This window comes from Spermophilus citellus (genome assembly GCF_964194105.1).
Source record: "Spermophilus citellus genome assembly, chromosome: 12".
Classification (NCBI taxonomy): Eukaryota; Metazoa; Chordata; class Mammalia; order Rodentia; family Sciuridae; genus Spermophilus; species Spermophilus citellus.
This window is the reverse complement of record NC_138198.1, coordinates 103,767,845-103,795,577: the sequence shown is the minus strand read 5'-3', so window position 1 is coordinate 103,795,577 and position 27,733 is coordinate 103,767,845. Positions and strand designations below refer to the sequence as shown.

At 48.1% G+C, this 27,733-nt stretch overlaps 1 protein-coding gene across 3 annotated transcripts in view; it reads left to right on the top strand.

The window, feature by feature from the left end:
• Positions 1–27,733, top strand: part of LOXHD1 (lipoxygenase homology PLAT domains 1) — a gene marked incomplete at both ends in the record, with an annotated part of 139,103 nt that overhangs the window by 96,979 nt on the left and 14,391 nt on the right. For 2 of the 3 annotated variants that reach the window (XM_081263228.1, XM_081263226.1), the window contains 9 exons: positions 1,540–1,694; positions 4,722–4,931; positions 5,057–5,192; positions 6,731–6,939; positions 7,789–7,974; positions 10,408–10,535; positions 14,167–14,284; positions 15,458–15,632; positions 17,152–17,337. In XM_081263228.1, the coding sequence (XP_081119354.1) occupies positions 1,540–1,694; positions 4,722–4,931; positions 5,057–5,192; positions 6,731–6,939; positions 7,789–7,974; positions 10,408–10,535; positions 14,167–14,284; positions 15,458–15,632; positions 17,152–17,337 (1,503 nt within the window). The remainder of the gene's footprint in view (positions 1–1,539; positions 1,695–4,721; positions 4,932–5,056; positions 5,193–6,730; positions 6,940–7,788; positions 7,975–10,407; positions 10,536–14,166; positions 14,285–15,457; positions 15,633–17,151; positions 17,338–27,733) is intronic. The other variant, XM_081263227.1, reaches the window with a different exon arrangement.

Below are 27,733 nucleotides of genomic sequence, written 5' to 3'. Positions count from 1 at the left end.
GGCGATGAGGACCCATGATGCTACTCCAGAAGGCACACCAGAGAGGAAGAAGAAGAGTGTGTGCTGCAGAACCCAAGGGAACACCAGGAATCATGTTGCGGGTGTGCCTGTGCCAGTGCCCACAGCCATGAGCAACCGTAGCCTCTCACTTACCCACATTGGATTCGAGGTGGTTGTGAGCCCGATTCCAAGGGCTGGAGAGAAAGCCCTGCTCAAGTCCTGCAAGGAGGGGGACTCCTTTCTGAGGGTCTTGTAGGAATTCTGAGGCTCACAGGAGATCCTTAGCCCTTAATCTAGGGTAGGTGCCACTCCTCTCTGTGTCCTGTACCACACACTGTGCCACTGTTGCTGTTGGCTCTCTGCCAACACTCAGGTGTCATTTCTCTGAGTCATAAACACCACTGCATGAACCCTGGCTTTGTCAAGAAATGCTTTCTTCTGCCTTGAGGCCTTCTCCAAGTCCCTATAGGAATCCGGCAGCCATCTCCCTACTGGGTCTCTATGTGCACATGGGGGGGTCCCTACTTTCAAGGAAAAGGGAAATTAGCCTCTAGCCTTCATCTCCCTTGGGGAGAATCCAGCGAAATTGCTTCATCCTTGACCTGAAACTAAAGATCTCCATGGACAGAGGAGTATGGACAGGGGAGAAGCATTCCTACGTTCACAAAGGAGTTTTGTGGGGGCTGGGTTGTGGCTCAGTGGTAGAGTGCTTGCCTATCAGGTGTGAGGCACTGGGTTTGAGCCCCAGTACCACATAAAAATAAATAAATAAATAAAGGTGGCATGGTGTCCATCTACAACTAAAATAAATAAATAGATAGATAAAGGTTTGGGAGGCTTGCCTCTTCCCACTGGGTTAGAGATCGGGAAAGGGCTGTTTAATTTAATTCTTCTTCCAGGAGGCCACAGCAGAAGGCAAAACAAGAGGCCATAAGCTTCCATTTTCCTTAAACTTTCTATACTCATTGCCCTAATATGTATCAGGCACTTCCCAGGGTCCCTGGGGGACAAAGGATGGGCAGCAGTCCCTGGGACTTGGGGGAGAAGAGTTTGTCTGAAGCCCTGGGGGAAGTCAAGGGGACACAGTGGGGTGAAGAATACATGAAAATAAGAAAATGGACACTGACCAGCAATGATTTTTAAAAACATATTGTAATTTTCCCATTATCCAGTTAGAAGGATCTGGCATTGACACCAGTCGGATGGAATGTCATGTGATTGTCGGTGTGTCCCAGCAGGAAGATTTAGTGACCACAATGTAGACACACTTCAGGTGGCATCCGGGGTCTTTCCCCTGGACACTGTGTAGGTGGCTGGTTTGAGGTGCACTTGGAGAAGTCCCCATGCTCTGGTTCTCTGAGAGCCCCTGGGTGCAGATCAGCAGGGGTGGCAGCTGAACATGCATAACTGAGCAAGAGGAAGGCCTGACTCCTTGAGACCTGCACCACACCTCAATCCGCCTGCAAGTCCGGCTCCCAGACCTAAAGCCATGTCATCCTTCTCCCTTTGTCTTGTCCATCTGTCCGACTCCTTGCCCAGTCGTGCTGTACTCGGTGCAGATCTTCACCGGGAACGTTCCCGGGGCGGGAACGGATGCCAAGGTCTACATCACCATCTATGGAGACCTGGGGGACACCGGGGAGCGGTACCTGGGCAAGTCCGAGAACCGCACCAACAAGTTTGAGAAAGGAACGGTATGAAGGGCGTGCTGAGTTCACCCCACTTCCCTTCTCTTACCCTGGGACATTTATCTGGGTACTGGCTCTCCTTGGTCCCCAGGGGTGTTCGGGAATTCTGTGGGATATTGGGAACCCCCATTGGGGCTTTTGCCCTTGCCCTTCCCCCCACAAGGCAGCCCATCCCCCTTCCTAGCAGGTGTACCTTCCCAGGGTCCCACAGATGATGTCAGGTGGGGCAGAAGGTGAGGCTCAAGCTCTAGGTTGTTGGCTTCATGGGAGGGTCTCAGCTTCACCATGGGTGTCTCATGCCTGTGGAGGTGAGGGCTGGAGGGTGGTGCAGTCTGTGTGGACAGAGGCTTGGCCTGGGGGGTCTGGAGCCCCGGTCTGCCTTCAACTCCATATGTGATTCACCTCCTCTGACCTCAGTTTAAAGTAAGGGGTCAAATTTGAATTGACTCAACTCCATCATGCAGAGCCCTGGGCAGCACATGGCGCTTGGGAACCATGGACAAAATGGGGGAAGCAGACAGCCCCCCCCCCAGAGAGAACCTCTTTGACCTGGCCTGTTTATTGAGGCACCAAGCAAGTCCTCTGTCAAGAAAAGGGTTCTGTAACTATTAAAAGGCTTTAAAAAAACCACATGACCAGCAGTATCAACAGTCCTTCCAGCTTGAACGTACTGTGATTTTACAAGAAGGAAGAAGTCTGTCCAGAGGGACCTTGAAGGGTGGGCATTGCCAGACTTCCCATTGCCACCAGCTCAGCTCTCTCCCTGTGCCCTGCCTGCCTGGACCCCTTCACTGGACCCACAGCCTCTTCTCCTCTGTATTCATCTAAAACTTTCCCAAACCCCCAGAGGCCAGGAGATCATATCTGGGGAATTGGCTTCTGATCCAAGCTGTAGTCTTGCTCGTTGGTTGTGTGGAGGGATTTCACACTCCAACCTGTGGGTCTTTATCAAGGGTGTCCTTAAGCCTGACATTCAGCCAGGTGTGACACTTAGTGTTAAACCACTTGCTACTGAATGGAGGAAATTAGACCTGGGGCAAGAAAAGTGGGTGTCACCTAAGTGGGTCTGCAGTGGCTGGTGACCCCAGGACTAGGGTCTCAATGGGAGGAGCTCCAAGCTGGTAACAGGTCTCCAGGAGTCAAACCCCAGGGCTCCTTAATCTAGAAGTAAGCCATTTACCTTTACTTCAGTTTACTGCTTCTAAAGTGGAATGTAATGTGAGTGTTAAGTGGACCTTGCCCTGAGAGACAGAGTGAGGTGAACACATTCTGCATCACAGAAGGTCATTTAAAGTCTCTTTCTCTCTCTCTCTCTCTCTCTCTCTCTCTCTCTCTCTCACACACACACACACACACACACACACACACACACACCACTAGAGATGTACTTGTTCACTGCTCATGTACAGTGGCTAGGAGGAAGCCTATCCTCCCCAGTCCATTTTTTGGGGGAAAAAAAATAGAATGCCAAAGAGGTCAACCATTTAACCATCACATTTCATGTGATGTCCCTGGGGTCAGGGATGAAGCAGTGCCAGACGCTGGGGTCTGATCACCTGAATTCAGATCCTGGTTCTAATACTTATTAGCTGTGTGATCTTGAGCAAGTTACTTAGCAACTCCATGCCTCAGCTTCCTCCACATAACATAGAGTTGACATTGAGTCACTGTGACCGTCAACCGAATTAAAACCTGTGAAGTACCTCATCCCTTTCTCCTCCCATCTGCTGGTTCTGATGCTCCATCGGGAGAGCTGGAGCTTCCTCTGGATCGGTTACTATTTATAGGAACTGAAGTTCACTGCGGGCATCTAAAAGCTTCCATTTCTCTAGTCACTTGCACGGGAACCTACGGGAACCTAGGAGTCACCCCTTAAAACCCTTTTTCTATCAGCACCCCCTTCCCACCTACATCGAATCAACCGCCAGTTGATTCTCCCCTCTAAATATCCTCGGATCAGTCGAGTCTGCTCCGTGGCGACTCCCCTTCTCACCTCTCTTACTGAACAGGCCTGGTGTCTCTGCTCCAGGCCCCACCAGCCAATCCATCTTCTTCTGCTTCCCTCAATTACCCTGTCCAAAGCTGTTAGAGTCACTCACACATTTTAGTCCTTCAGGGGTCCCCATAGATCCCAGATCTCACCTGAATCCTTCACATGATTTGCAGACCTTCCTGACCTACCCTGGGTGGCCTGCCTGGAATGTCCCTGACAAACCAATGGGCTCAGTTTCCAGAAAGTTCCATGCTTTCTCCTGTCTCCACACCTTTCCCAATGCTTTCTCTGAGTACATGGACATGCTTCCATAGAAAACGGACAATGCCCATTCTGTGGTTTCACTTTTTTACATAAAAGGCATCATGCTATATAAATACTCCTGCACTTGCCTTTGGCATTCAGTGGGATGCCTTGGCAATCTTTCTGTGTCAGGATATTCAAACGTAGAAGGAGTTGGCTCTTCTTTGTCACCACCACACACATCCATTCCACAGGCAAGGCTGTGCCAGGGTTGTTTAGCTGTTCCCCAAGAATGGAGCCTCAGCTGGCTTCTGGTTTCCCACTGTAGACTTGTCCTGCAAAAGCATTCTTATGCACATATGAAAGTCTTCCTCTAAAACAGATGCAATGAAGGGGAAGTGCTGGGCCGCAGGGTATGCCCATTTCTACTCCAATGAACTCAGTTTCTAGTGTATCAAGTTAACAGGTTTAACTCATCTGTCACTGTCATGGCCATTAGATGCCACCCTCTCACATCAGAGTCTATCTTTCAAATACCCACGAGTTTATCCCAAGAGAAATTTGGGCAGAGGCAGTTTTCTCCAAGGAATTGCATACATGAGTGGACTGTAATGGGGCCATTATGGAAGTGGGGCCTTGAACTTGGAGATCAATCACTCAGGGATTTGGACCTGGAGGTTCCCCAAATAGGATCTGTTCAGCCCAATAATGAAGGAGGGTGGAAGGCCCTGAAAGGATGGGGTTGGAGTGGGATGAAGTGGGGTGCTCCCCACCAAGTCCCCCCATGGACTCCCCAGGCCGACACTTTCATCATTGAGGCTGCTGACCTGGGCGTCATCTACAAGATCAAGCTGCGCCATGATAACACCAAATGGTGTGCAGACTGGTATGTGGAGAAGGTGGAGATCTGGAACGACACCAATGAGGATGAGTTCCTGTTCCTGTGCGGGCGCTGGCTCTCCCTGAAGAAGGAGGATGGACGGCTGGAGAGGCTCTTTTATGAAAAGGTACAATGAGGGATGGTCAGGGCCTTGGCTCAGCCGTGGCCTATCACCATCTTTATACCTGGGGAGGGTTCTTGAAGAAGAAGATGTTGAGCTGTAACAGGCCTGGGTGATGCTTTTCTGGACAGGAGTACACTGGGGACCGCAGTAGCAACTGCAGCTGTCCCGCTGACTTCTGGGAGATTGCCCTGAGCTCCAAGATGGCAGACGTGGACATCGCCACTGTAACGGGGCCCATGGCTGACTATGTTCAGGAGGGCCCAGGTAAGATGAGACTCTCAGAACACAGATTCAGTCCAGAGGGCCTGGGGAAACCAGACAGAAGCCCGAAGCTGCATTGGGAATCCCTTGCTGGTTGACAATGTACTCAGATACACAAAATACTATGTCAGGTGTGGTAGGAGCAGGGAAAGAAGTCCCAAGCTGGTTGGTTGGGAACATAAGCTCCATTTCTGGTTCTGGTTCTCTCAGCTTAAAGATTTTTCTTCTTCCGTAAAACAGCATCATAATTCCCTGACAAGTTCACCTTGCCAACCGGACTTTTGAGATAAGGTGGTTCTAGATTTGTCTATTGAACATTTAAATACACTACTTTCCTTTCAGTCCCTTAAGTGGAAGAGTGTGATAGTGTCCCCTCCAGGAGACCACGTGGTGGGTCTGTGGGGTTGGGCAAAGAGAGCTATCTATTTACACAGTGCCTCTCACCCTGTGAATAAATGACAGGACCCCCCGCCCCCCAAAATGCTCCTCCTTAGCTAAGCACTATGATCCCTGTGGAAAGGCCTGAGGGCTCTCCCTGTGGAGATAAAACAGGGAAACACAGATACAGAAAACATCTCATGTTATCCCACAAAGGGCGAATTTGGAAACTTTTCAGAGACACAGATTGTATATCCTAAACCCACTGTGCCAGGGCAGTGTCCCCAACCTTTTGAGGAAGATGGTCCAGGAGAAGGATTTCCATAGTGGCTTAAAGGAATGCAGATTTTTTTTTTTGTTTCTTTCATGAAAGTTCAGAAGTAGGCCATCTGGAACTAATCCAGCAGCTCCAGTGACATCAGGCAACAGGTTCCCTCAACCTGGTCACCCTGGCAACCTTATAAATTGCTTGCATCCTAAAGCTTGCCCATGACTCTAAGATGGCTCTTGGAACCACAGCCATCCCACCCACATTCCAAAGAGACTCAGAACTTTTAAAGAAGGTTTTCCCTACAACACCTGCTGGCCTGTAACTCCTCAAGAGCTTCAAGGGGAGTGATACGAGAGGGGAACTAGAAATCTATGCCATGCCCACCGAGCAAGTTGGTATGCTGATTAGTCTAGTTTGGCTTGGAAATAGATATCTTCTAGAACTGTACTACATGATATATGTATGTATAATACATTTTTGTTACTTTTCCCGAAATTCCTCTCTATGAGAACTCACTTTTGCTGACCTCATTTTTGCTGACCGTGGAAGCCCTTTTGCCCTGTAACTCCTGCACGTGGACAGAGGCCATTGTTCTGACCTTCCTACCTGTTAGTGCTGGGTTCAAGACAATTGGCCAAAAGGGTTCTCCTAAGCTTGACACTCCAAACCAGTGACAAGGACACTTTCTTTGTGCTCACTTTGGGAGTTACCAACTCCCTTGTTCCCTGGAGAGTAGACATCAGTGGGAACTCTTCCGCTGGGAAGTTTTCTTGTTCTGGACTCTGAGAGAGCCAAGGGCAGTGATCTCCAGCGGCCACTGCATCTCCGGGCCTGTGTAGCGCACCCTGCACGCCAGCCCATTGTGAGGCTGGGCTGCCACCATCTCTTGCAGTCATTCCCTACTACGTGTCTGTGACCACCGGGAAGCACAAGGACGCGGCCACCGATAGCCGAGCCTTCATCTTACTCATCGGAGAGGAGGACGAACGCAGCAACCGCATCTGGCTGGATTACCCCCAGGGGAAGAGGGGCTTTGCCTGCGGCTCGGTAGAGGAGTTCTACGTCGGAGGCTTGGACGTGGGCACCATCAAGAAAATAGAGGTGCTGGTCTTTGGGGCCCTGTGATGGTGACCACTGCAGAGAAGGAAGGAGATGACTAGGACCTGGGGTGGGTGGGGGGTTGGGGGTCAGGCAGAGCAATGACCTGGAGCCCCTCAGACCAGGAAGCAGAGGGAGACCTCCCAGCCTCCTCCATCAAAGAGCTGGGTGACCTTGGGTGAGTCTCCTGCCTCTCTGGTTCCCATTCTCTACCCGTCCAGTGGAGATGCCCTGTGTATTAATTCTTTTTGAATCACCATGTAACAAATTCTCACGAAGTTAATCAGTGGATGGTCTCTGGTGGCCACCCTCCCGCTTCCCAGACACATTCCAGATGTGCATTAGCAGGTCCACTTCTGAAGGCCTCAATGGGATGACAGCAAGTTGCAGCCAGAGATGTGATCTTGTCTAAGGCTTGGGGTCCTAGTGACCAAATCCATTTTCTTGGGGTTGTTAGGATGGAAGGCTTCAGTTCCCAGTGTTTGCCTGCCATTCCCCACCATGTGGCTGTCTCCAAAACATGGTGGTGTCCTGGTTCAAGACCATTAGGAGACCATCCCTTCTGCTTCAGACACCTCTGACTTCTTCTATCCCCAACATTCAGATCCTCTTTTCAAGGGCTCCCCCGATGAGCCAGAGTCATTCTTTGATTAACTCAAAGTCATCTGCTTAGAGACCTTAATGAGATCTGTAAAATCTCATTTGTGGGAGGGCCTTGGGCCAGTGGGTGCCCAGCACACTGGAAGGAGACGTTGAGAGTGGGGCCACAGGACAGGGAGGGGGATGTTGAACAAAAAGGAGTCTCTTCCCGGTTGTACCCAGATCCTCACAGGCTGGTCTGTCTCTTCCCAGCTGGGCCATGATGGAGCCTCCCCCGAGAGCTGCTGGCTGGTGGAAGAGCTGTGCTTGGCAGTGCCCACCCAGGGCATCAAGTACACACTGTCCTGCAACTGCTGGCTTGCCAAGGACCGGGGCGACGGGGTCACCTCTCGTGTTTTTGACCTGCTGGATGCCATGGTGGTGAACATCGGGGTGAAGGTGTGGGGACACTGTGGATGTGCCTTGTAGATAGGGAGCAGCAGGGGAGATCAAGTGAGGAGGTAGGAGACTCATCACTAGGGCACTCTAGCCTGGCATACTGGTTAGACTCACTGTGCTAGAAACAAGGAGAGGGCTCTCTTTGGTCTGATGCTGTGTGACCTTGGGCAAATCACTTAGCCTCACTGTTGCCTTGGTTTCATGATAGGTTATAAACAAGGTCATGAACAATCTGTAGAAGAGCTCTCGAAGGTAACAGCTCAGCATAGACATGCAGGGTTGCTGTTCTCCCAGGGTGCTATACCAGCACCACCAGCCTGGGCACAAAGAAAGATGGTACTTGAAATACTCTGGTCTCACAGCACAGGGAATGAGACTCTCCCTGGCTGGAAGAGTTCTAACTGGCCAAATGACTTTTGGCAAGTTGTATGAACTCAGGCCAGGGCCAGGCAGGACACAGGATAGGTGGCTGGAACCCAAGGACCCACGGTCAGTTGATGGCCTGACCCTGTGGTCTCTCTCTGTCTCATAAGCTATGGGATCAACAGAAACCCCAGCCCTTATCTCTGTCGCTGAATCTAAACTCATGGCCAGCTCGGCCATCCCCCAAAGGTAAGGACTGAGCCAAGAGGCCCTGCTAATCTTGGGCATGGAAATGGCAGAAGGGTCTGAGTCCTGGATTCTAAAATCCTTGACAGGCAGGAGCAGGGGTGCCTGTGCCTCCTCTGCAGAAGAGTAGGGAGCAGAACGTTCCATGGTACAGCCAGCCCCCTGCTTCCCAGACACCTTCTCTGGCCGACTGGACAATGTGGGTGAGCCGCCACTCAGCCAGGGCCCAACGCACTGACCTGCTTGCCAGCCAGCCGGGTGTGCCTGTGCGGGCCCCACCCACACAGGGCAGCCACGCCTCCTCCCAGCTCTCTAGTCCAGGAAAATCCAGCTCCATACCCCTGCTATTCACAGAACAAAAGAACACAGCTCTGTCACTGTACAAAGAACCACAGGGCTCTTTGGACTGGCCTTCTCCCCAGGACACTTGATACCAGACCGGATTTACAGGAGCCCTGCTTCTGTCTCTTTTTGGAAACACACCAGTTACATAAAAAGGGACACATCTGTGTAAAGGGGAGGAAGGTGGATGCAGAGAACACAGGGGCAAGAGGGCCAGCCCTCAGAGGCCGGTCTCCATGGGGCCACCAACGCGCTTGTTTTGATCATTCTATTTTTTTATGCCTGTCTGGATAAGAGCAAGAAAGCACCAGGCTCCCATATGTGTCCACAGTAGCCCCTCCTGCCCACCATGAGTGCCCTTGGTGGGCAGCATAGGGAGCTCTGGGTAAAGCAGGAGAGCTGTCTGGCATTCCCCCTGAGAGTGGCCCTGAGCCCTGTGGGTGGGGCCTGCACGTGGTACAGCTAAACCTGCAGGGTCCTGGGGAAGATTCTAGATGCTGCTAGAAAAGCCTCCAGCAGGTGCAGCGGCACGGGGTATTGCCATCCGGGTGAAGGCAGGAGGAGGCAGCCACGGGGGAAGAAGAGGGCCAGGGCTTTTCAAAGGAGCCATCAGCCTGGCTTTCCGCCTCCTCTGCTGAGCATCTAACCCTGCTGTCAGTCTGGATTCTCCTCGCGAGGGAGAATGGAGGACGAGCCCAGCCCCAGGGACACCCCAGAACATCCGAGTGGGTGTTGCCCCTTGCCACCAGGCTGCCTCTCATGGGAAGAGCCAGGGCAGGGCCTGGGAGAGGGCTGGGCTCTCCCCACCCCCCGTGGGGACAGCTGGAGGGATTTCATCCTTTTTGGAGCAAACCTGAGGCAAAAGAGCAAAATCCGGATCTAAAGCAAAAGTTCTGTGAATAGGCAATTGTCCTGTTCACTGATGGTTTGAGGCGGAGATCCTTCAGAAGTCACTCCCAAGGGTACCCCTTGCTCACAGACCTCAGTGTAAGCTGGCTGTGGTGGGAAATGGGGACACCTGGAACCCCAAGGCTCATCTGTCACTGTCATGCCCAGGGCCGGGCACAGATATGAACTGTCCATAGCCCACTCTAGTCTGTGCCTCACCGCAGGGAAACGGGCTGGCAGGTGGCGGGATCTGCCCAGGGTCAACAGCTGACAAGTGGCAGATCTGGGATTCAAATGAGCTCTGGATGATTTCAAAGGCCACTGCCCTCCCACTGTGGTTGGACTGACAGAGACTGGATGCACCTTGGCTTTAGGCCACACCGACAGCCCTCTGCCAGGCTGAGCTCTCCAGGGCTGGGCCCCGTGGGGCCTGCGAGGGGCAAGACCTGGCTCTTGATCCCCAGGCTCTCCCCGTTGCTTGGGGGGGGGGCTCTTCTTGGAGCTTGGCGAGTGCTTCTTTCCTAGGGAGACGGAGGCAAGTTGAGTGGGTTGACGAGGCGCCTGAGGCTTAAGACCCTGTCTCTCCCATGGCAGGTGCTTTACGAAATGACAGTGTGGACAGGCGACGTGGTCGGTGGGGGCACCGACTCCAACATCTTCATGACCCTCTATGGCATCAACGGGAGCACAGAGGAGGTGCAGCTGGACAAAAAGAAGGCCAGGTACCCCAAGAGGGCCAGTGCCCCTCTCCCCTCCTCCCATCCAGCCCTCCATCCTCTGCCTCAGCTGGCCTCAGTGTGAGCAGCGAGTCTCCCACACCCCTGCACACCGTGGGACCTTCCAGCCACACTTTTGTCACCCTGTCTCAAAACTTTCTCTCTTTCGAGAGCCAGCTCAAGCCCACCTTTCCCGGGAGCCTTCCTGGACCACCTCGCCCAGACAAGTTCTCCCTCCTTTCCTTCTTCTTTTTTTTTTTTTTTTCCATTTGGTCATTCAAAAAAAGCCCAACGCAAGATCTATATTTGCTAGTGCTGTGTCCTTGCTAATTTCTTTGCTTAAGGGACCATAAGATGCAGACTTTAGGGAAAGTTGGGGGAAGGGTACACAAAATTCTTCTTCTTCTTTTTTTTTTTTTGCAATTTTCTACCTAAAACAATTGCAAAACAAAAATCAATCCATTTCCAAAACATTAAAAAAAAGAAAAGAATGAGCACTGGCTCGGGCCTGGGAAGGGGTCATGTTCTGGAGGGCCCAGCCCTGCATCCATGGTACCTCCCACCCCAGGTGCACAGAAGAGCTACTGCCGTACACAAGGGCTGGCAGGTGCCAGGCATGGTTCTGAGCCAGGCATGGCAACTCCCAGTCTTTTCCATGGCCCCCTGAGGACACTGACCATCACCCCCATTTTACAGGTGAGACAACTGAGTCACAGAGAAGGGAAGTCATAATGCTCCGGGATGCCGCGGCACTGGGAAGTGCGCCCAGATGGGCTTCAGTCTTGAGCATGAGGTTCCCTTAAAATGGGGACTAGGAAGGACAGTATCAGGGGCTTCCTGGAGCACTTGGTCAGTGCCTGGCATTTGACCACCCTTTAGACAGCAGGGGTTTGAGTTGGTTTTCCATGCTCAGCCATTGTTCTTCAAACATCCTGGCCCCTGGCATCTTAAAACCCGAGGAGACAGACTCAGGGTCCAAGCCTAGCAGCTTTAAAACCCAGCCACGGCCACAGTGCCCCGTCACCATCTGGAGCTGGTGAGATCCAGGGTGGCTTTCTTCCAAATCCCCCTGCTCCTGGCTCTGGCCTCACAGGTAGGGACCACTGAGTGCATACCTCTGGATCCTCACTGGGGAGGTGGTGCTGAGGATGGTGATCTTGGTGATGATGGTGATGACTGGCATGAGGATAAAGAAGCTCTTTCTTGGGGACCAGGCAGGAATTTCCTCCCATGGCAGAGCAGCTGATTAGAGTAGGAGCTTTGCCCACCCTCTGCAGCTCCTCCTGGGGCTGTGCTAAGGAGATTTACCTGCCTCTTCTTAGCACTTCTGCCCTCTCATTACCCTGCTCCTGGTTCCTTTTGGAATTCTTCCTGGAGCAACTAGCCATGAGGATGATAGTGAACATTGATGAATCCAAGTGCTGTGGAAAGTGCCCTTTGATCTATGTAAACTCACAACAACCCCTGTAGTTTACACCATTGTGCCTGAGACACAGAGAGATACAGTAACTTGCCCACGGTTGCACAGCTAGTAAGAAGGGAAATTATTGGGATTTGAACTCAGGCAGTTGTAGGAATAAACAAAGATCAAAGGCCATTTCTTCAGAGTTTGTTGCTGCAAGGGGGTCAGTCTCCATCACTTGGTATGACAGGGGCTCACAGGCTGTCAGAAGAGGGGAAAAGATTTCTAGTGAAGGGTTACTTGAGGCTGGAGGTACACTAGGAAGAATGGGGGTATCTTGTGATTGGATTGTAGAGCACGGTGGGTCTCTCTGGTTGGTCTTGAGCTGGGAACAGGAACAAAAGCGGGGAACTGGCAGTCACCAACCAGGTCTTGACCATCCTGAGCCAATCTCTATAGAGCCTTGGGCTCCCTAAGAGGTGACTGTGGAAGCTGTGGGTGTCAGCTCTGTTGTCACGCGTGGTCTGGCTGTTGTCCCTGTGCCCCGTGCGTGCTCAGTTCCTCTGGTCTTCACCTCTACAGTCACTGTAACCTCCATCCAACCCTTAATTCCTGGATTTTTCTCTGGCTACCTATCTCCCTACCACACTCCCCCTTACTGAGCAGATGTCCAGGGCATAATCACTGGTGGGATGGGGGCTAGACCTCACCTCTGGGAGTATCCAAATTCCAAAAGTTACTTGAAATCCCAAATCCCATCATTATCAATATAGCCATATTGCCAATGCTTCCAGGCCCCTTTAGTTCAAGGGTTTCTCTGAATGAAGATCTATTTTGTGAGCAGGACCACGATTTTTCAGTTGCGCTGTTGGCCAGCCCAGGGCTCTTCCCTGTGGCCTGTGCTGTCTTATTGTATTTGCATGCGGCAGAGGTTTCACCAGGCTCCTGGGGTCCTTGCGATGGGTGTCTGCATCTTGACTGGTGTCTTGGATAGAAAGACCCACAGGGCATAGGTCACAGTCATGGCTTGATGGTGTTCAAGGAGATGCACTTACCAAGAGAGGCCATGTGGCTGGGTGCAGTAACACACATCTGGAATCCCAGTGGCTGGGGAGGCTGAGGCAGGAGGATCGTGAGTTCAAAGCCAGCCGCCACAACAGCAAGGCGCTAAGCAACTCAGTGAGATCCCATCTCTATAAATAAAATACAAAATAGGGCTGGGGGTGTGGCTCAGTGATTGAGTGCCCCTGAATTCAATGCTGGGTATGCCCCCCCACCCCAAATAAAGAGGCCATGTGATCAGAGAAGGCTGTGGGCAGGCTGGACCCAGAGGCCAGAGCTCAGTTTGGTCCACAGCATCCCCAGCCCCCACCCCAACTTTGGAGAGCTTCTCACTTCTAATCGCCATAAATGCACACCGGCAAGTCACCAAGAGAGGGCGGGCTCCGTTCCCCCACTGCCTCTAAGACGAGGCATCCTTCTCCCTCAGCAGCACTTGCGGTCTCAGCCCCCGCTGGCTGTGGCCTCTTTTTATAAATATGCCTTGTATCCAAGGAAGCATAACAATTGCCACTCAGAGCTGTCTCTTCAGGGCCACCTGCATCACTCCGAAGGGCTTATCAACAGTATCACCTGGCATCAGTCAGCAGCCAAGCAATCAGTCACCATTGAAGGTCACATTGTACATGTGGCAGTGTGGGAGGAGCAGTGAGGAATAAAGACAGAGACTCTCTGAGATGATGAGGTCATTCAGCACAAAAATAATAATAGCAACAAAAGCCGCATTACTTTCTATTTGCCACCACTTTACAGGTGCCTGTAGCATTACCCAATCCTGGGCCACGGTGTTCAGTGGTGCAGATTGCACATAGAAAAATATGAATGACGCCTTCTACAGTTGTGCAGTGCCCAATCTGCCCCATCACTCGTGGTGGCCCTGTCACTCAGAATCTCGTTTAAAGCTTTTCAGTTTTGAAATTCTTTTGGCTTTTAAAGTTGTTTTCACATCCATTTGGTCCCCATGAAAGTTTTGTGAGATGGTAGGGTTAGTGTCATTCTGGAAGTGTTCCAGGTGACTTAGCAGAACATGATTAGAACCCAGAACTAGTAGTTCTTGGCTCAGGGTCATTTCTACCCACCAAATACATCTGGAGAGCAAGAGGGGGAGCTTATCTCAAATCTGGTCTCTGGCCGTGGCCGGCTTCCCCTCTTCAGGCCTCTGCTCCCCACCCCCAGGTTCGAGCGGGAGCAGAACGACACCTTCATCATGGAGATTCTGGACATCGCTCCCTTCACCAAGATGCGCATCCGCATCGATGGCCTGGGCAGCCGGCCCGAGTGGTTCCTGGAAAGGGTGAGGACCCTCACTCTCCCTTCTGGGCACTGTCTGCCCCTCCTCCCTGTTATTTTGGGTCATCAGTGGACATTTGTTAACAAATGTCACTGAAGAGGGTGATGACATGGGCCCAGCCATGAAATCCAGTTTGCCCTTTGGCGTGAATTAATCAGGGGACATAGTTTCAGGTGTCCAGTGAGAGTCTGGTCAGCTTCTGGAGCAGACAGACAGCATGAGTTGTGAACAGAACATGGACACTGCCTGGGGTGAGGGGAGGCCTGGCTTGGGCTTTCTCTGGGACGTGGGTTGGGAGGTCAAGAGGGGAGCAGCAAGAACCAGGACAGAGAGACTGTCACAGTGGGACCCTCAGGCAGGATGGCCAGGGAGCTGGTGCCCCTGCGCTCCAGAGTCTGGTGGCTGCCTCTTGGTCTACCCTGCCTGTCCCACAGGGGGCGTGGCAGCCCACCCCAGCAGCCCACCCAGGTCCTGGGCTCTCAGTGGCTGGGAGCAGCCTTGGGGCTGGCACAGTGACATCTTCATAGCCACAGCTGGGTTTCCTGGTCCTGCCCCAGGCCAGGCCCTCCCTGTGCTCACACACACGCCACTCATACCCACAGGCTCAGTGTCCCCCATGGGAAGAAGGCAGCTTGATCCTCCTCCTAGGACCTCGCTTTCAGGGCTTCCTCAACTTCCCCTCCCTCATGGGGACTTGGCCTCCGGGCTTCCCCAAGGAGGCCACTGACCCACCCTGTTGTGGAGCAGAGAGGAGGTTCCCAGAGCCTGGGGCCAAGCAGGATGCATGTTGTTGGGAACTACTGTGATGCCAGGGTCCCCAGGCTTCCCGTGCCTTGAGTGGTCCCCAAGCCTTCAGCGCCCCTCACAGCAAGGACAATGGCTCTGGCAACAAAGATGACAGTCCTGCAGACACAGTCTCAGTGTCACCTGGGCCCTGGGCTCCCCAACATGCTGGTCACAATATGCAGTAGTGTCCTGGGGCTGCCATAACAGAGACCTGGACTCAGGGCTGAGAACGAGGGCACTGACCTCTCCCGGAGCCTGGGATTCCAAGGCCCAGGTGTCAGCAGCTGCTCCTCCCGTCTCTGGGACCTTGGTCTCTGGGGTGTGGAGGGGCTGCGTTGCAGTGGGGCTGGTAGGTGAGGGAGGGCCTTCCCACACGGGGTCCCTCCCCAGATCCTCCTGAAGAACATGAACACTGGCGATCTGACCATGTTCTACTACGGAGACTGGCTGTCCCAGCGGAAGGGCAAGAAGACCCTGGTGTGCGAAATGTGCGCTGTCATCGACGAGGAGGAGATGATGGAGTGGACGTCCTACACCATCACCGTGAAGACCAGCAACATCCTGGGTGGGCTGGGGCCCCTCCCAACTCCCGCTGCCCTTGTCCTCACCCGAAAGTTTTGGCTCAGGACCTTGTTTCCAGGCAGGCAGTCTTTTCTTCAGATGGCCTTCCAAAAGCGAGTCAATCCAAGTCACTTCCACAGTCGGTCACTTTCTGCCTAGACAAAATAGTTCCTTCCACTGACAGAATGGGTCCCTTCCCTGCTCCCTCAGGGAAGTAGAGGAGAACATTTGTGTGTGGGTGGGGGGTGGGGGGGTGGGGGTATGGCCCATGATTTTGAAAAGCCGGACCCACAGCCTGCTATCAGCCTGCTGTGGACTGGTGCCCCTCAGCCAGATGCTTTGCATCTCGGGGACCTGGGGCACCCTTTCACATTCATGTGCTTGGTGGCTATCCCCTGTGTGCTGGCTTTGGCCTTGGGTCTTAGGACATAGGACAGAGGTGTGATTCTCAGGGACCTCATAGGTCTGACGCTACTGGGGAACTCAGAGGGGGACACCTTACCTACCTGGGCATCAGGGATGAGGTCATGGGGACTTCCCAAGGGTGATGCCAAAGTCAGGTCCAGAAACACGAACAGAAGTCACTGAGGTAGATGGGACGTTCAGAGCCTTCTAAGCAAAAGTACTAGCATGTCAAAAATGGAGGTGACAAGGACCAGACTCTGATCTAGCCATGGAGGCAACACCTCCTACCTCCCCTCCCCTGTGCCAAGCCCACTCTCCAGGAGCTGTTGCAAGGAATTGGGCAAATTCATTCACACTGATTCTAAGTGACTATGGAGGATGAATATGGTGGCCATGGTAGCTTACATTTTCAACAGAGAAGCCTTTAGGCAAAGAAGTGAAGCTCTTTGTAGAATTGTGGGCATAAATGATGGGCAGATAAATCTGATCAAATTTGTTCGGGGTACCTCCCTTCTCCCTCTGCTCCTCACAATGAAGACTTTATCCTTATGGCTTGAAGTTCCAAGTAACCACATGTTTTCAAGGCCCTCTATGCCTTTAGAATGTTCCAGAAAAGCTTTACCGAGCCACCTCTTCCAGAAGCACTTGCTTTTGGACTGAGGTCAAAACCTTTATTCAGCTTAAGCAAATGATATGAAGCTCCAGTGGAAATGTCAAAAGTAGATTTAAGGAGTGCAGAACTTTCTTCTGAATCCACACCATACAGGCGGCAGCTTATATTTTTAACTGCAGATCCAGTCTATATGGCGTGCCTTTTAAGTTTGGGAGAATTTCCCAGAAATAGATTCATTTCTGTCCAAAATATTCACAGTTACTATGACTGCAGTTAGACCAGCAGCCTATACAAGACACAAAGAGAAGGCAAAACACAGAACTGGAGACCCAGGAGTTCCAGGACTCTTACCAGTCCTTTCTGACCTCCCCCTTGGTCCTGCCACCTCTGAACTCTGTCCATCTACATGCCTTGATCCTCTGAGGAGACCAGGAGCAAAGCCAGGGCAAGGGCATGGTATGTCCCAGAGACTGGTACCCAGAGCCTCACTTTGCACTCTCTACAGGAGCAGGCACGGATGCCAATGTGTTCATCATTATCTTCGGGGAGAATGGGGACAGCGGAACCCTGGCCCTGAAGCAGTCAGCCAACTGGAACAAGTTTGAGCGGAACAACACAGACACCTTCAACTTCTCTGACATGCTGAGCTTGGGTCACCTCTGCAAGCTGAGGGTCTGGCATGACAACAAAGGTAGCTCCCGTTCAAGGTCAGCGTTGTGGGAAGGGCAGCCCTTGGCTCCCTGCAGCACAGGAGGCCTTCCTTGCCTGCCTGGCAGCTCCGTCACTCCAGCAGCCCAGCAGGCAATGCAAGGCGGGGAATCATGCCATTTGACGCTCCTATCAGTGGGTGCCAGTGGGTACCTTTCTATGCATTGGAAAGGAAGCTTAGCTCCTCCTGAATTCTCCCTGGGTGGTTACTGGGCCTTCATGCTCTGTGGAAGTTCAGAGCATGAATTCTACTTGGTTTATGCATAACAATTTTTTTAAAAAAAATCTGGTTGGGCCAGTCGTGCATGCCTGTAATCCCATCAACTTGGGAGGCTGAAGCAGGAGGATTCCAAGTTCCAAGCCAACCTCAGCAACTTAGTGAGAACCTATCTCAAAAACAAACAAATAAATAAAAGGGCTGGGCATGTAGCTCAGCAGTAGAGCATTTGCCTGGCATGTGAGAGACCCTGGGTTCCATACCTAGCACTGCCAAAAAAAAAAAAAAAAAAAAAAAAATCAGAGAGAGAGAGAGAGAGAGAAACATAGAGGAATAGAAGAGCTATCTCGCCAAATTTACTTCCCACAGATTTCATAGTGAGCCTAAAAGTGGCTAAGTTCACTTGTAAATATAAACTGGAATAGAATATAAATTAAGTGAGAAGTTTATTTTTTAACTGCAAAGTACCAAGGGAATAATTTGTCACCTCTGGAACTGTGGTGATGTTCATGACTTCAGCATTTCTTTGGTTATCATTGGCTGTCTTCAGGTCTATTTTCTCTGTCTTAGGAGTAAGTTCTATTATGTGTTAGAGTCAAATGGTTCATTGTTAAACTTCCCCTCCTCAGTGCATCCTGCTTTCCTACCTCATCCCTCTTGCCTGGCTTTGAACCCAGCCTCTGCCCAGCTGTCTGCTCAAGACCTCTAGCCTTTGCTAGGTCTTCCCCTTCCTGTCTCTGGAGCTGTCCTGGTGCTGTGTTTCTCCCCACCTCTTCCACCTCTGCCCATTCAAATGCCCACCTCAGACAGGCCCGTCTACCATGGCCACCAATGAAACCCAACTCAGCAGTCGGTGACCTCTTTTTCCTACACGAGTCCCACTGTTTGGCTTTAACATGGGTTAAACAGTTAAAATGCTTCCCACAACATGGACCAGGCTCAAATTAGACACAGATAAAATAGCTGTTCTTTGAAGCAATAAAATAATGGGTGTCTTCACAAACTTCACAGTTTCCCTATTGCCTGCATCCATTCGGTTATTCATGTACCAAACATCTGAAATGTTCCCCAGATGCTTAGAACTCTGGGAGGTACGAAAGATACTCATATTTGATCTTTAAAATCACTTTGTGAATTTTTGCAACAAAAGCACTTTATTGTCCCTCTTTTCTACAACCAATGAATATGGAAGCTCCAGGGTTTGAAATGTCACCAGCGCTCAACTGCAGGTCTTCTGTGCCTGTTCTGACCTGCCACACTGTGTGCCAGCCTGTCCTGTCGGTCACAGTTCTGCACCTTGGCCTGCCACTGTGGCAGATGCTCAGAAAAGAAGATGGGGAACAGCTTCCTCTACTCTCTTCACTATGCTCCCAATGTCTTTATCAGGGTGCCTGGGGAAGCCCTATCCAGGAAAATGTGTAGTAGCAAAGGTCCCTTCTTCTCCACCTGCCCAATCAAATGGCATCAAGAATTTTTGGAAAGGAATGTACCAATAAAATGTTCTCATATACCCATAATGAATCCTCTTTCCCAAGAAGGAAACAAAGACCCTTCCCACCATCCGACATGATGGTTTTAGGACCAGTTGTGGGATGGCTGGAGTTTAACTGATTGATGAATAAAATCATCCTAATCAAGTAGATTATGTTCCACTGCAGACACTTCACAAGAAGATCAGAGGAGCCTGTGACACTCAACAGGGGGTCCCTCAGTGAGGACAAATGGAAAAGCACTGAGGCCCCTATGTGTATATCCACAGGGCTAGAGAGACCTGACAGGTCAGATGAGCAGGGCCAGTGGAGAGTGGGGACAGGAGCACAGTAGAGAGCAGATCAGGGACTCAGTAAATGTTAATATCTCCCCAACCAGGAGAGGGCTAAGCAATATTTGTGCCTTTTAGCCCTGTCCTGCCACAACCTATAGCTCAGAAGCAACAGAACCAGAGACTAGAACCCCGAGAAAGAAGAAGCAGTATTCACAGGCTGCCTAAGCCTTCCTTCAGGGCCCAAGCACACACGAGATGTAAGGTCTCCCCAACCATCTCCCAACCACTTTTTACAGAAAAGTGGGAAGGAAAGAATTTCTTGTAGATTAGGATGATCTCCATTTTCCAAGGGGAAGATAATTCCAGGCCCATTCATAATGTATGTTCCCTTCATAGAGGTGGTAAGGGTAATGGGGATGTCTGTTTTGGAGAAACACAGGCTGTCCTGTGGATGTGTGGATCTATTCGAGGTCCTGAACCCTCTTCTGGCTTCTGTTGACTCTGGACTCCAGGGTACTTGCCTTGGAATCTGACTATTTTCAATCTAGCCTGCAGTAGATACCTAAATGCTTGGCAAGAAGGTCAAGATTACCATGCATCATACCCTCAATCAATAGCATAAAAGGCAGAGGGTTTCTTCTGGAAGATCAGGGCTCATCTCTGTCTTCTGCCTACAAAGGCCACTCTTTCCAGCACATTTTATCCAATCCTGAGCCCACCTAACTGAGCCTTTTGCTTCTTGGATGATTTCTCCTGGGGCTGCCCCACCTTCAATACCTGCCCTCACCTTCCTTCTCAGTCTGTGTCTCACGAAGAACTTCTAGGGTCCTCTCGTGCATTCCTGCCTCCATGTCATACCCTTCCTTCCAATCTAGGAAAGTAGAGGTTCAAGTACTCCAAAGGAATGTTCAAAGGCTCGTGCAGAACATTTCTGGAGGTACGTACAGTGTTTGTTTCCAGTGATGTTTAAGTTTCCTCCTTTCTTTTTTCTCTCCTCCTACCTAAGATGATGTCTCTCTTGGACAAAATGAGGGATTCAGGTCCTTTACTACTTCAGCCCTAACAGTCCTACACATTAGATCGATCTATACATTAGATCAATGTGTAACCTTGTTTTTATGTGTATTTCTGTTTACAAACCTCTTACTCAATATATATTGTTTATTCAGAAACAGTGAACTCACAACCAATAACGCTCTAATTCATACCGGAATGAAGTTTACTAACAGGTTTTTTTGGGGTGGGAGGGGTATATAGAACATCATACACCTCTTACATTTAGAAACACTGAATAGCACTTTAGCCTGGGGCCTACACATGATGTTTGGAGGCTATTTTTATACAATGAATTCACCACAAAAAGCACAAAAATGTGAAAACCGTGGTGTTAAGCACGAAAAAGACACTTGCTTACAATGTAAGAGCTAGAACAAAAAGAAAGTATATCCCCGTCCAGCCTCATCAGGGAACATGTGCATTGGGTGGCTCAGTTTTCACCACTCTGCACACATTCAGGGTAACCATATAAGTATTAATTTGGAGTATTAAATAATTTTAGCAAATAGGCAATTTCACAGAGATGTAACATGCAAATAATAAGGACCAACTGTATGTATTGAGCACTTACTGTCAGGCATTATGTTCAGTGGTTGGCACAGTGCAGTACACAGCAGACAAGGCTCCTGTCAGCTTGTTATGAGCTTGTAGCAAAAAAGCACATTTATTACCTGACAAGAACAACTGAGAAAAGGAAAAGTTTATTTTGGGCTTATGATTTCAGAGGTTTCATCCCTGGTCAGTTGATTCTATTGCTCTGGGCCCAAGGTGATGCTGGAACATCATGGCGGAAGGGTGTGGCAGAGGAAGGCTACTCAGCTCATGCATCCAGAAAGCAGAAAGAGAGACAGCAAGGAGCCAGGGACAAAATGCAATTCCCAAGGGCACCCTCTCATTGACATACTTCCTCCATCACACCCCACCTGCCTGCAGTTACCACCCAGTAATCCATTTTAATTATTAATCCATCAAATGGATTAATCTACTGATTAGGTTCCAGCTTTTAGTCACCAAATTATGTCACCTCTGAACATTCCTTCATTGTCTATCACATAAGCTTGTTGGAGGACACCTCTAGTGAGCTAGAGCAGATTCCTGAGAATTACAGAATTTGAGGTTATAAAAGGGAAGGAAGAAGATGAGGGATGAGATTATCCCTACATTTTGCACTTCAAAGCCAGAATGAGTTTGGGGAGGAAGACCTCATCTGGGGAATTCTGTAATGCTGAAAATTTTTCACCCACCATGAAAACCCAAGCTATGGTATGTTGGTTCCTGACTCTAAAATTTCCTGGACATAAATATAATAGAGGAAACATGTAGCCAAAATTGGTTTCAAATGACAAAGTAAATAAAAAACATTTAAAATGTTTATTTCTCCCTAGCAAATTCTCAGAGTCTCTTGATGAGAAGTTTTGTTACACAGCCAACCGTCCAAGTCACTGTACTGGAGAGAATGGAGGAGGAGATAAACAGCCTTCTGTCATTCAAGGATGCATGTTTATTAGACAAAAATGTTCTTCACATCCTCCTAAGAACTGGCCCCAACACATACATTTAAAAAAAATGTCAGGGAACCTTTCTCACCTAATCTCACTCTCTGCTTTCAGTTTCTTTTTAGACTGTGGAATAACCTCTTATTCCTGATTATTTCAATCCATCCAGAGAATGGTGTGGTACATTTGTGTTTGAGAATAAGGACTCTTTAAGAATAATTACTTCCATTCAAAAAGATTTTATCTTTTCTTCACTATCTTCTCTTTAATAGCTCTATGAACTTTGAGGTCAGTTCTTGTTTAAATTTTACCTTGCGTGAAATCACTTACATTTATTGGGCGAGCTAGCAGTCAGTCATAAGTAGATACCCAAGAAATATTTTTGCACCTGCAATTCTCTTCTACTAAATTGTGATGCATCCTTCAGAATCCAAATTAACTCTTGGCTTCTTCACGGAGTTTTTTGATTCCCCCAAATAAAGATAAAATGTTCCTCACTCTGTACTTCTAAACTTCTCTCTTTGTACCTCTCTTTGCAGTACTCATAATGCCAAATTGTGATTGTCTTGTCAATTGCAACTGGCTTTCAATCTTTTAAGGATAGAGATCTCATTTGATTGACATTTGTATTCTCAGTGCCTTGCACTTAGTAGGTCCTTAATAATTATGTGAGAGAATTAATAAATTGAAGCCAATCAGCTTGTAGCATCTTCTGGATTATAATTGAATTCTGACTCCAGAATGTCTTCTTTTCTAGACTTCCCCAGAGATCTCTTTCTAGATGTTTGAGAGGTCTCCAGATGTAAATAAATTTTCTAACAATCTTACAAAAGCACATGTAATTCTTCAAAGGTAGTTTGAACATTGCCCCTCAATCCCCAAATTCTTGCTCACCCAAAACCTCAGACTGTGATTACATTTGGAAATGGGATCTTGGAAGATATGATTAGTGAAGGATATCAAGAGGAAATCATTCTGGATTTAGGGTGGGCCCTAAACCCAAAGATGACTGTGTCCTTAGATGAAGACAAGGAACATGGAGGGGGATAGAAAGGAAATCATGTGAAGGAGACAGAGACTGGAGAGCAGACAGCAGTAAAAAGAAGAGGAACACAGAGGGTTTCTGAGGGCCCTGCAAGCCAGGAAGGGGAAGGGAAAGATTCTTTTCTGAAGCATCCAAAGAGAGAATGACCCTGCCGGTGCCTCGATTTCAGACTTTTGGTCTCCAGAACTCTGAAATTATAAGCTGTTTTGTTTAAACAGACCAAGTTTGTGGCAATTTTTATGGCAGCCCTAGGAAAATAATATAGCAGGGAAGACCTGCTTAAGTCCTAACTCAGTCATGTCTTTGCAGCAAAGAACCCATGCCAGGACTCACTGCTGGGTGAAAAGATAACCAAGGCCACTGGACTGAGAAAAAAACACAAACTCAGAGTGCAGTCCCATCAGAGCCAGCAGGACTAACTGCAGCAGCTTAGAGCATGAGTTTGAGTGGCACAAAGTCATATCCCAAGGTGTGTCAAGCAGTGATCCGTTTGGCAAACATGTTGCTCCTAACTTTTACACCAGGGGTCTCCACAGTCCTGATATCAGTTTAGTGGTAATGGGGCACAAAACCCAACTATTCTCTAAGCACGAAAAAGACAAAAAGTCTAGAGCTGGAAGGCATCATAGTCTAGCTTGATGCTACCCTGGACTTGCCATTCAGCCCGGCCACTGGGACTTCCACCTGCATCCTACCATGATTCTTCTACCTCCCTACTTACGGCAAACAAACTCTCTCATGTCCTCACCTTCTCCCTAAAAGTTTTTCTGATTGTCCTACCTTACCTGAACTCCTCAAGAACAGTGTGCATATGTGTACCTTCATTCTGTCTCCTTCACTTGACTCTCAGCTCACACATGCCATTGTCTGGCTCATTGTTCTTGCCCTGATGCCTATCACATGCTGTGATATAATAGGGACTTAATATAGTTTAATAGAATTTAATTATACTCTTACTTCAGTCTCTTGGATCCTTCCTTGTCTTTTCATGCCTTAGACTTGGGAAACTCAGTTTTCTCCAGAATGAGTATTTCAGTTGCTTTTGAAGATTGGGTTATGGACATAAACCTTGGAGTCATGATTAAGTTGTCTGATACTTCCTGACCCCTCTTCCAGACATTGGCCACACATCTAGACTTTCTCAGGTTTTTTGTGCTTGCCCCCTCCCCCACTATGCAAAAGCCTGAAGCCAATTAGTCAATTTCTTTCTACCTCATAGCAGTCAAAACTCCGAAAGGGGAGTGAGGCTTTTCAGCACCGTGGACAGCTCTAGATGGTTTCAACAAGGCAACTAGTAGCCATTGCCATTTTGATGCTATTGACACCTCATCCCATGCCCATTTGTATAGTCAAAGACTGTCTTGGGACCTTGACCCCACAATGGCTCATGGACTTAAAGAAATTCTTTGTCATTGATGTGATCTTTTTTTGAGCTTTGGCAGATTTGGGTTCCAGTCGCAGTATATTCACCTAACTGAACATGCTATCATGTGGGCCCCTCTTTCTCTCCAGTCCAGGCTTAGAATCTGAAAGCAGGGTCATACCATTGGCAGGTCTTAAAGCTCAGTAGAGAAAGGAAGATTTCTGTGTCCTAATTGAGTCTACATGATCAGAATGCCAGAGTCAAGAGAGAAACAGAGAAGTCTATGTCCTATGCCCAACTCCCTCTAGGAAATGGAAGTTCAAATATTAATACAAGCTAAGTCTGCTAAATATGTCTTCAAATCCTTCTCTGTGACACACTTTTATCATATCTAGTTTTAAAACTTTCCATCTATGTTATACTTATCTTGCACATAAATTTCAACAAATATCACATAAGTTACAAATGTTTCATTTGCTTAAAGAATAATAACTTTCTCTTTTTCTGAATCAATAGTTGTTTTATGTAAAATTTTAAACATGAGCAGAAGTGATGAGATAGTAGAATGAACTTCCACGTACCCATCACCTGAGTTCAATAATTATTATGATTTATCACATCAACTTTAACCTTTTTACCTTTTTTACTTTCTTAACTTCTTTCTGATTATTAGAAGATATGACATAAAATCCCGAACTTGGTGTCATTTTACCCCAAACGTATTTCACATGTTTCTCTTTCTGTAAGATTTTCTTCCAAGATTCCACCACCATGGTCACTTTTATCAATGACTTCTTTGTGTCATTCAACTTCCACTTTATAAAAGATTTCCCTATGTGTATAATATGTAAATGTGCTAATTTTGATGTATTGATGCAGTGTGAAATAGCCCCACTCTTACACAAATAGTGAATGCAGAGGCTTCTACCCCGACCTAACCATTGTGAATTTCCCTCATAACTCTTCACCTAACGGCTTCATCTAGTGCTGATCAATTAGAGCTACAAATGTGATTTTATAATTCTGTCATTTCTTATCCACTCACTAGCTGGAATTTTTCTTTTAAAAACTGTCTCTAAGGCTATTTGATTACTATGAAATATATTTCATGGGAGAAAACTAAGATAAATGATTAATTCTTCCAATTACCCAGCTAGCTTTTACAATACTGAACAAATTATAACCAGTGTGTTTATTTTCTGATTCATTTTGCTCTTTTTTTCTTCTGGTTAAATTAAAACTCTGGTGAGGAAAAGAATGGTTTTAACCTCAAAATGAATTGATAAATTTCCTCTTGCATAATATTCACTCTTAGAAATAGAGAGGGCCTCAGAATTCATCTGTTCTAATCTTATTGTACACGTGAAGAAACGAGGCATGGAGATATGATAGCATGTTCAGTTAGGTGAATATACTGAGACTGGAACCCAGATCTGCCAAAGCTCAGAGTGTGACTTCCAGTGGCCTCTAAGATGATAAACCTGTGGAAGTGTTTTTGGAACAATAACAATTCCTCCATAGCTAGGACTCTGTGACGATTCTATATCTCTTTGAACCATTGATTGATCTTGCTGAAGAAATGTAAGCTACCCAAATGAAACCTGAGCTTCCCATAAGTTATTTTTTAAGGAAGGAGTTGCTTGGTGAAGCAAATCTTTCTACCTGAAAAGAATTTTTCATAGTTTGCACTGGAACAAAGAGCTGACAGCTCATTTTTGAAAGTAAAAAAAAAAAATTATTATTTCTGTGTTTATAAAACGCTAAGTTCACAGCCCTGTGATACTATTAAGAGGACATAAGATATGGTTTTTCACTCGCTAAAATCTAACTAGAGAAGTCAGACATACATAAAAAAATAGTCAAAAAAGAGGGTACAGTCATGGTCTCAATAGCAAAGACTTCCCAAGATAGCCATGCTCACGGCCAGGAGAATGGACACACAGGAATAACATAGGCCTGGGGATTCCAGAAGTCCTCATGGAGGAGATGAGAAAAGCATAGGCAGTTATTTAGGGCTGGAGAATAGCTTGAAGCCATAATGAGAAGGAGAAAAGGCCAAAGGGATGCCTAATAAGTCCATCTCATTGGGATAAGGAGCCACCAGGGAATCATAGGCAGTAGACGGCCTGCTGAAATCTAGGGGCATCCAGCTGCCAGCCTTGTTCCCTATCAGCATCTGCCATCTCTTGTTGCCTGGAAAGACTAGACTTCACACTGGTTCAGAGTTTCTAAGTTTTTTTTTAAAGTAATTTTGAAATATTTGAGAAAAAATAATCAATTTTACTCAGACAGGACATTCCTCCTGGATGAGGCTATAAATCCCTCAGCCCCTATCATGATCCTTCTTCCCCATTCTCCCCTATTTCAATCCTAGTACACACTCATGCATTCAATAAACATTTATTGGATAACATCTGAGCAATGGGCTAGGCACTAGAATATACGACAGAAGATCACCAGCCTCCTGCTGTTGTGGGCTTACAACTTAGTGGACAGAGATACGACATACAAGGAAATAGAAACAAAATGATTTCAGTTGTCAAGTGAGTAATGGTGATTGATAGAGAGTAATCGGGGATGAGGAAACTCCTGAAAATAGGGCCATAACAAGGGCTTTCAAAACACAGGGAACTTGATCTGACACCTCAGTGACAAAACAGTGCTGATACATCACTGCAGATAAACAGAATAGTCAAGCACAATTCTCCAGGAAAGAGAGAGGTTCATATGTCAAGTGTAGGTGGAATATAGTAAGTCAAGTTGAGAGCAGGCTGGCATGAAATCATACAGGTGGAAAGGAATTGGATGGTGTCAATCCATGCAGTTCTTGAAGAGCAGTTTGTATTTGATTCTGAGAGTGACGGGAAACCCCTGGAGAGTTTTATGTGGCAAAGTGACAAAACACAATTTATGAATTTAAAACATCCGTAGGATACATATAGAAGGGCATTAGTGATAGTATATGTGTGAGAGCAAACATCTGGGAAATAACTAGTTATACACCAACAAGGACAAGGTGGACAGTCTATGACAGGTGCTTACATTGGATTGGAGCACCAGGCAGCTATGACAAAGAATGGGGCTATTATCTACACTCTGATATGTGTTACCTGCATGCAAAAAGGTACAGTGGCAAACTTTGGACTGTTTGCTACCTTCTTATGAAAAAACAGGGTAGAACCCTAAAAGTGGAGACCCTGTAAAGAAATGGATTCTCTCTTTTTTTTTCAATTTTATTTATTTTTTATTTTTTTATTGGTTGTTCACAACATTACAAAGCTCTTGACATATCATATTTCATACATTAGATTGGGTTATGAACTCCCAATTTTTACCCCAAATGCAGATTGCAGAATCATGTCGGTTACACATCCACAATTTTACATAATGCCCTATTAGTAATTGTTGTATTCTGATACCTTTCCTATCCCCTACTA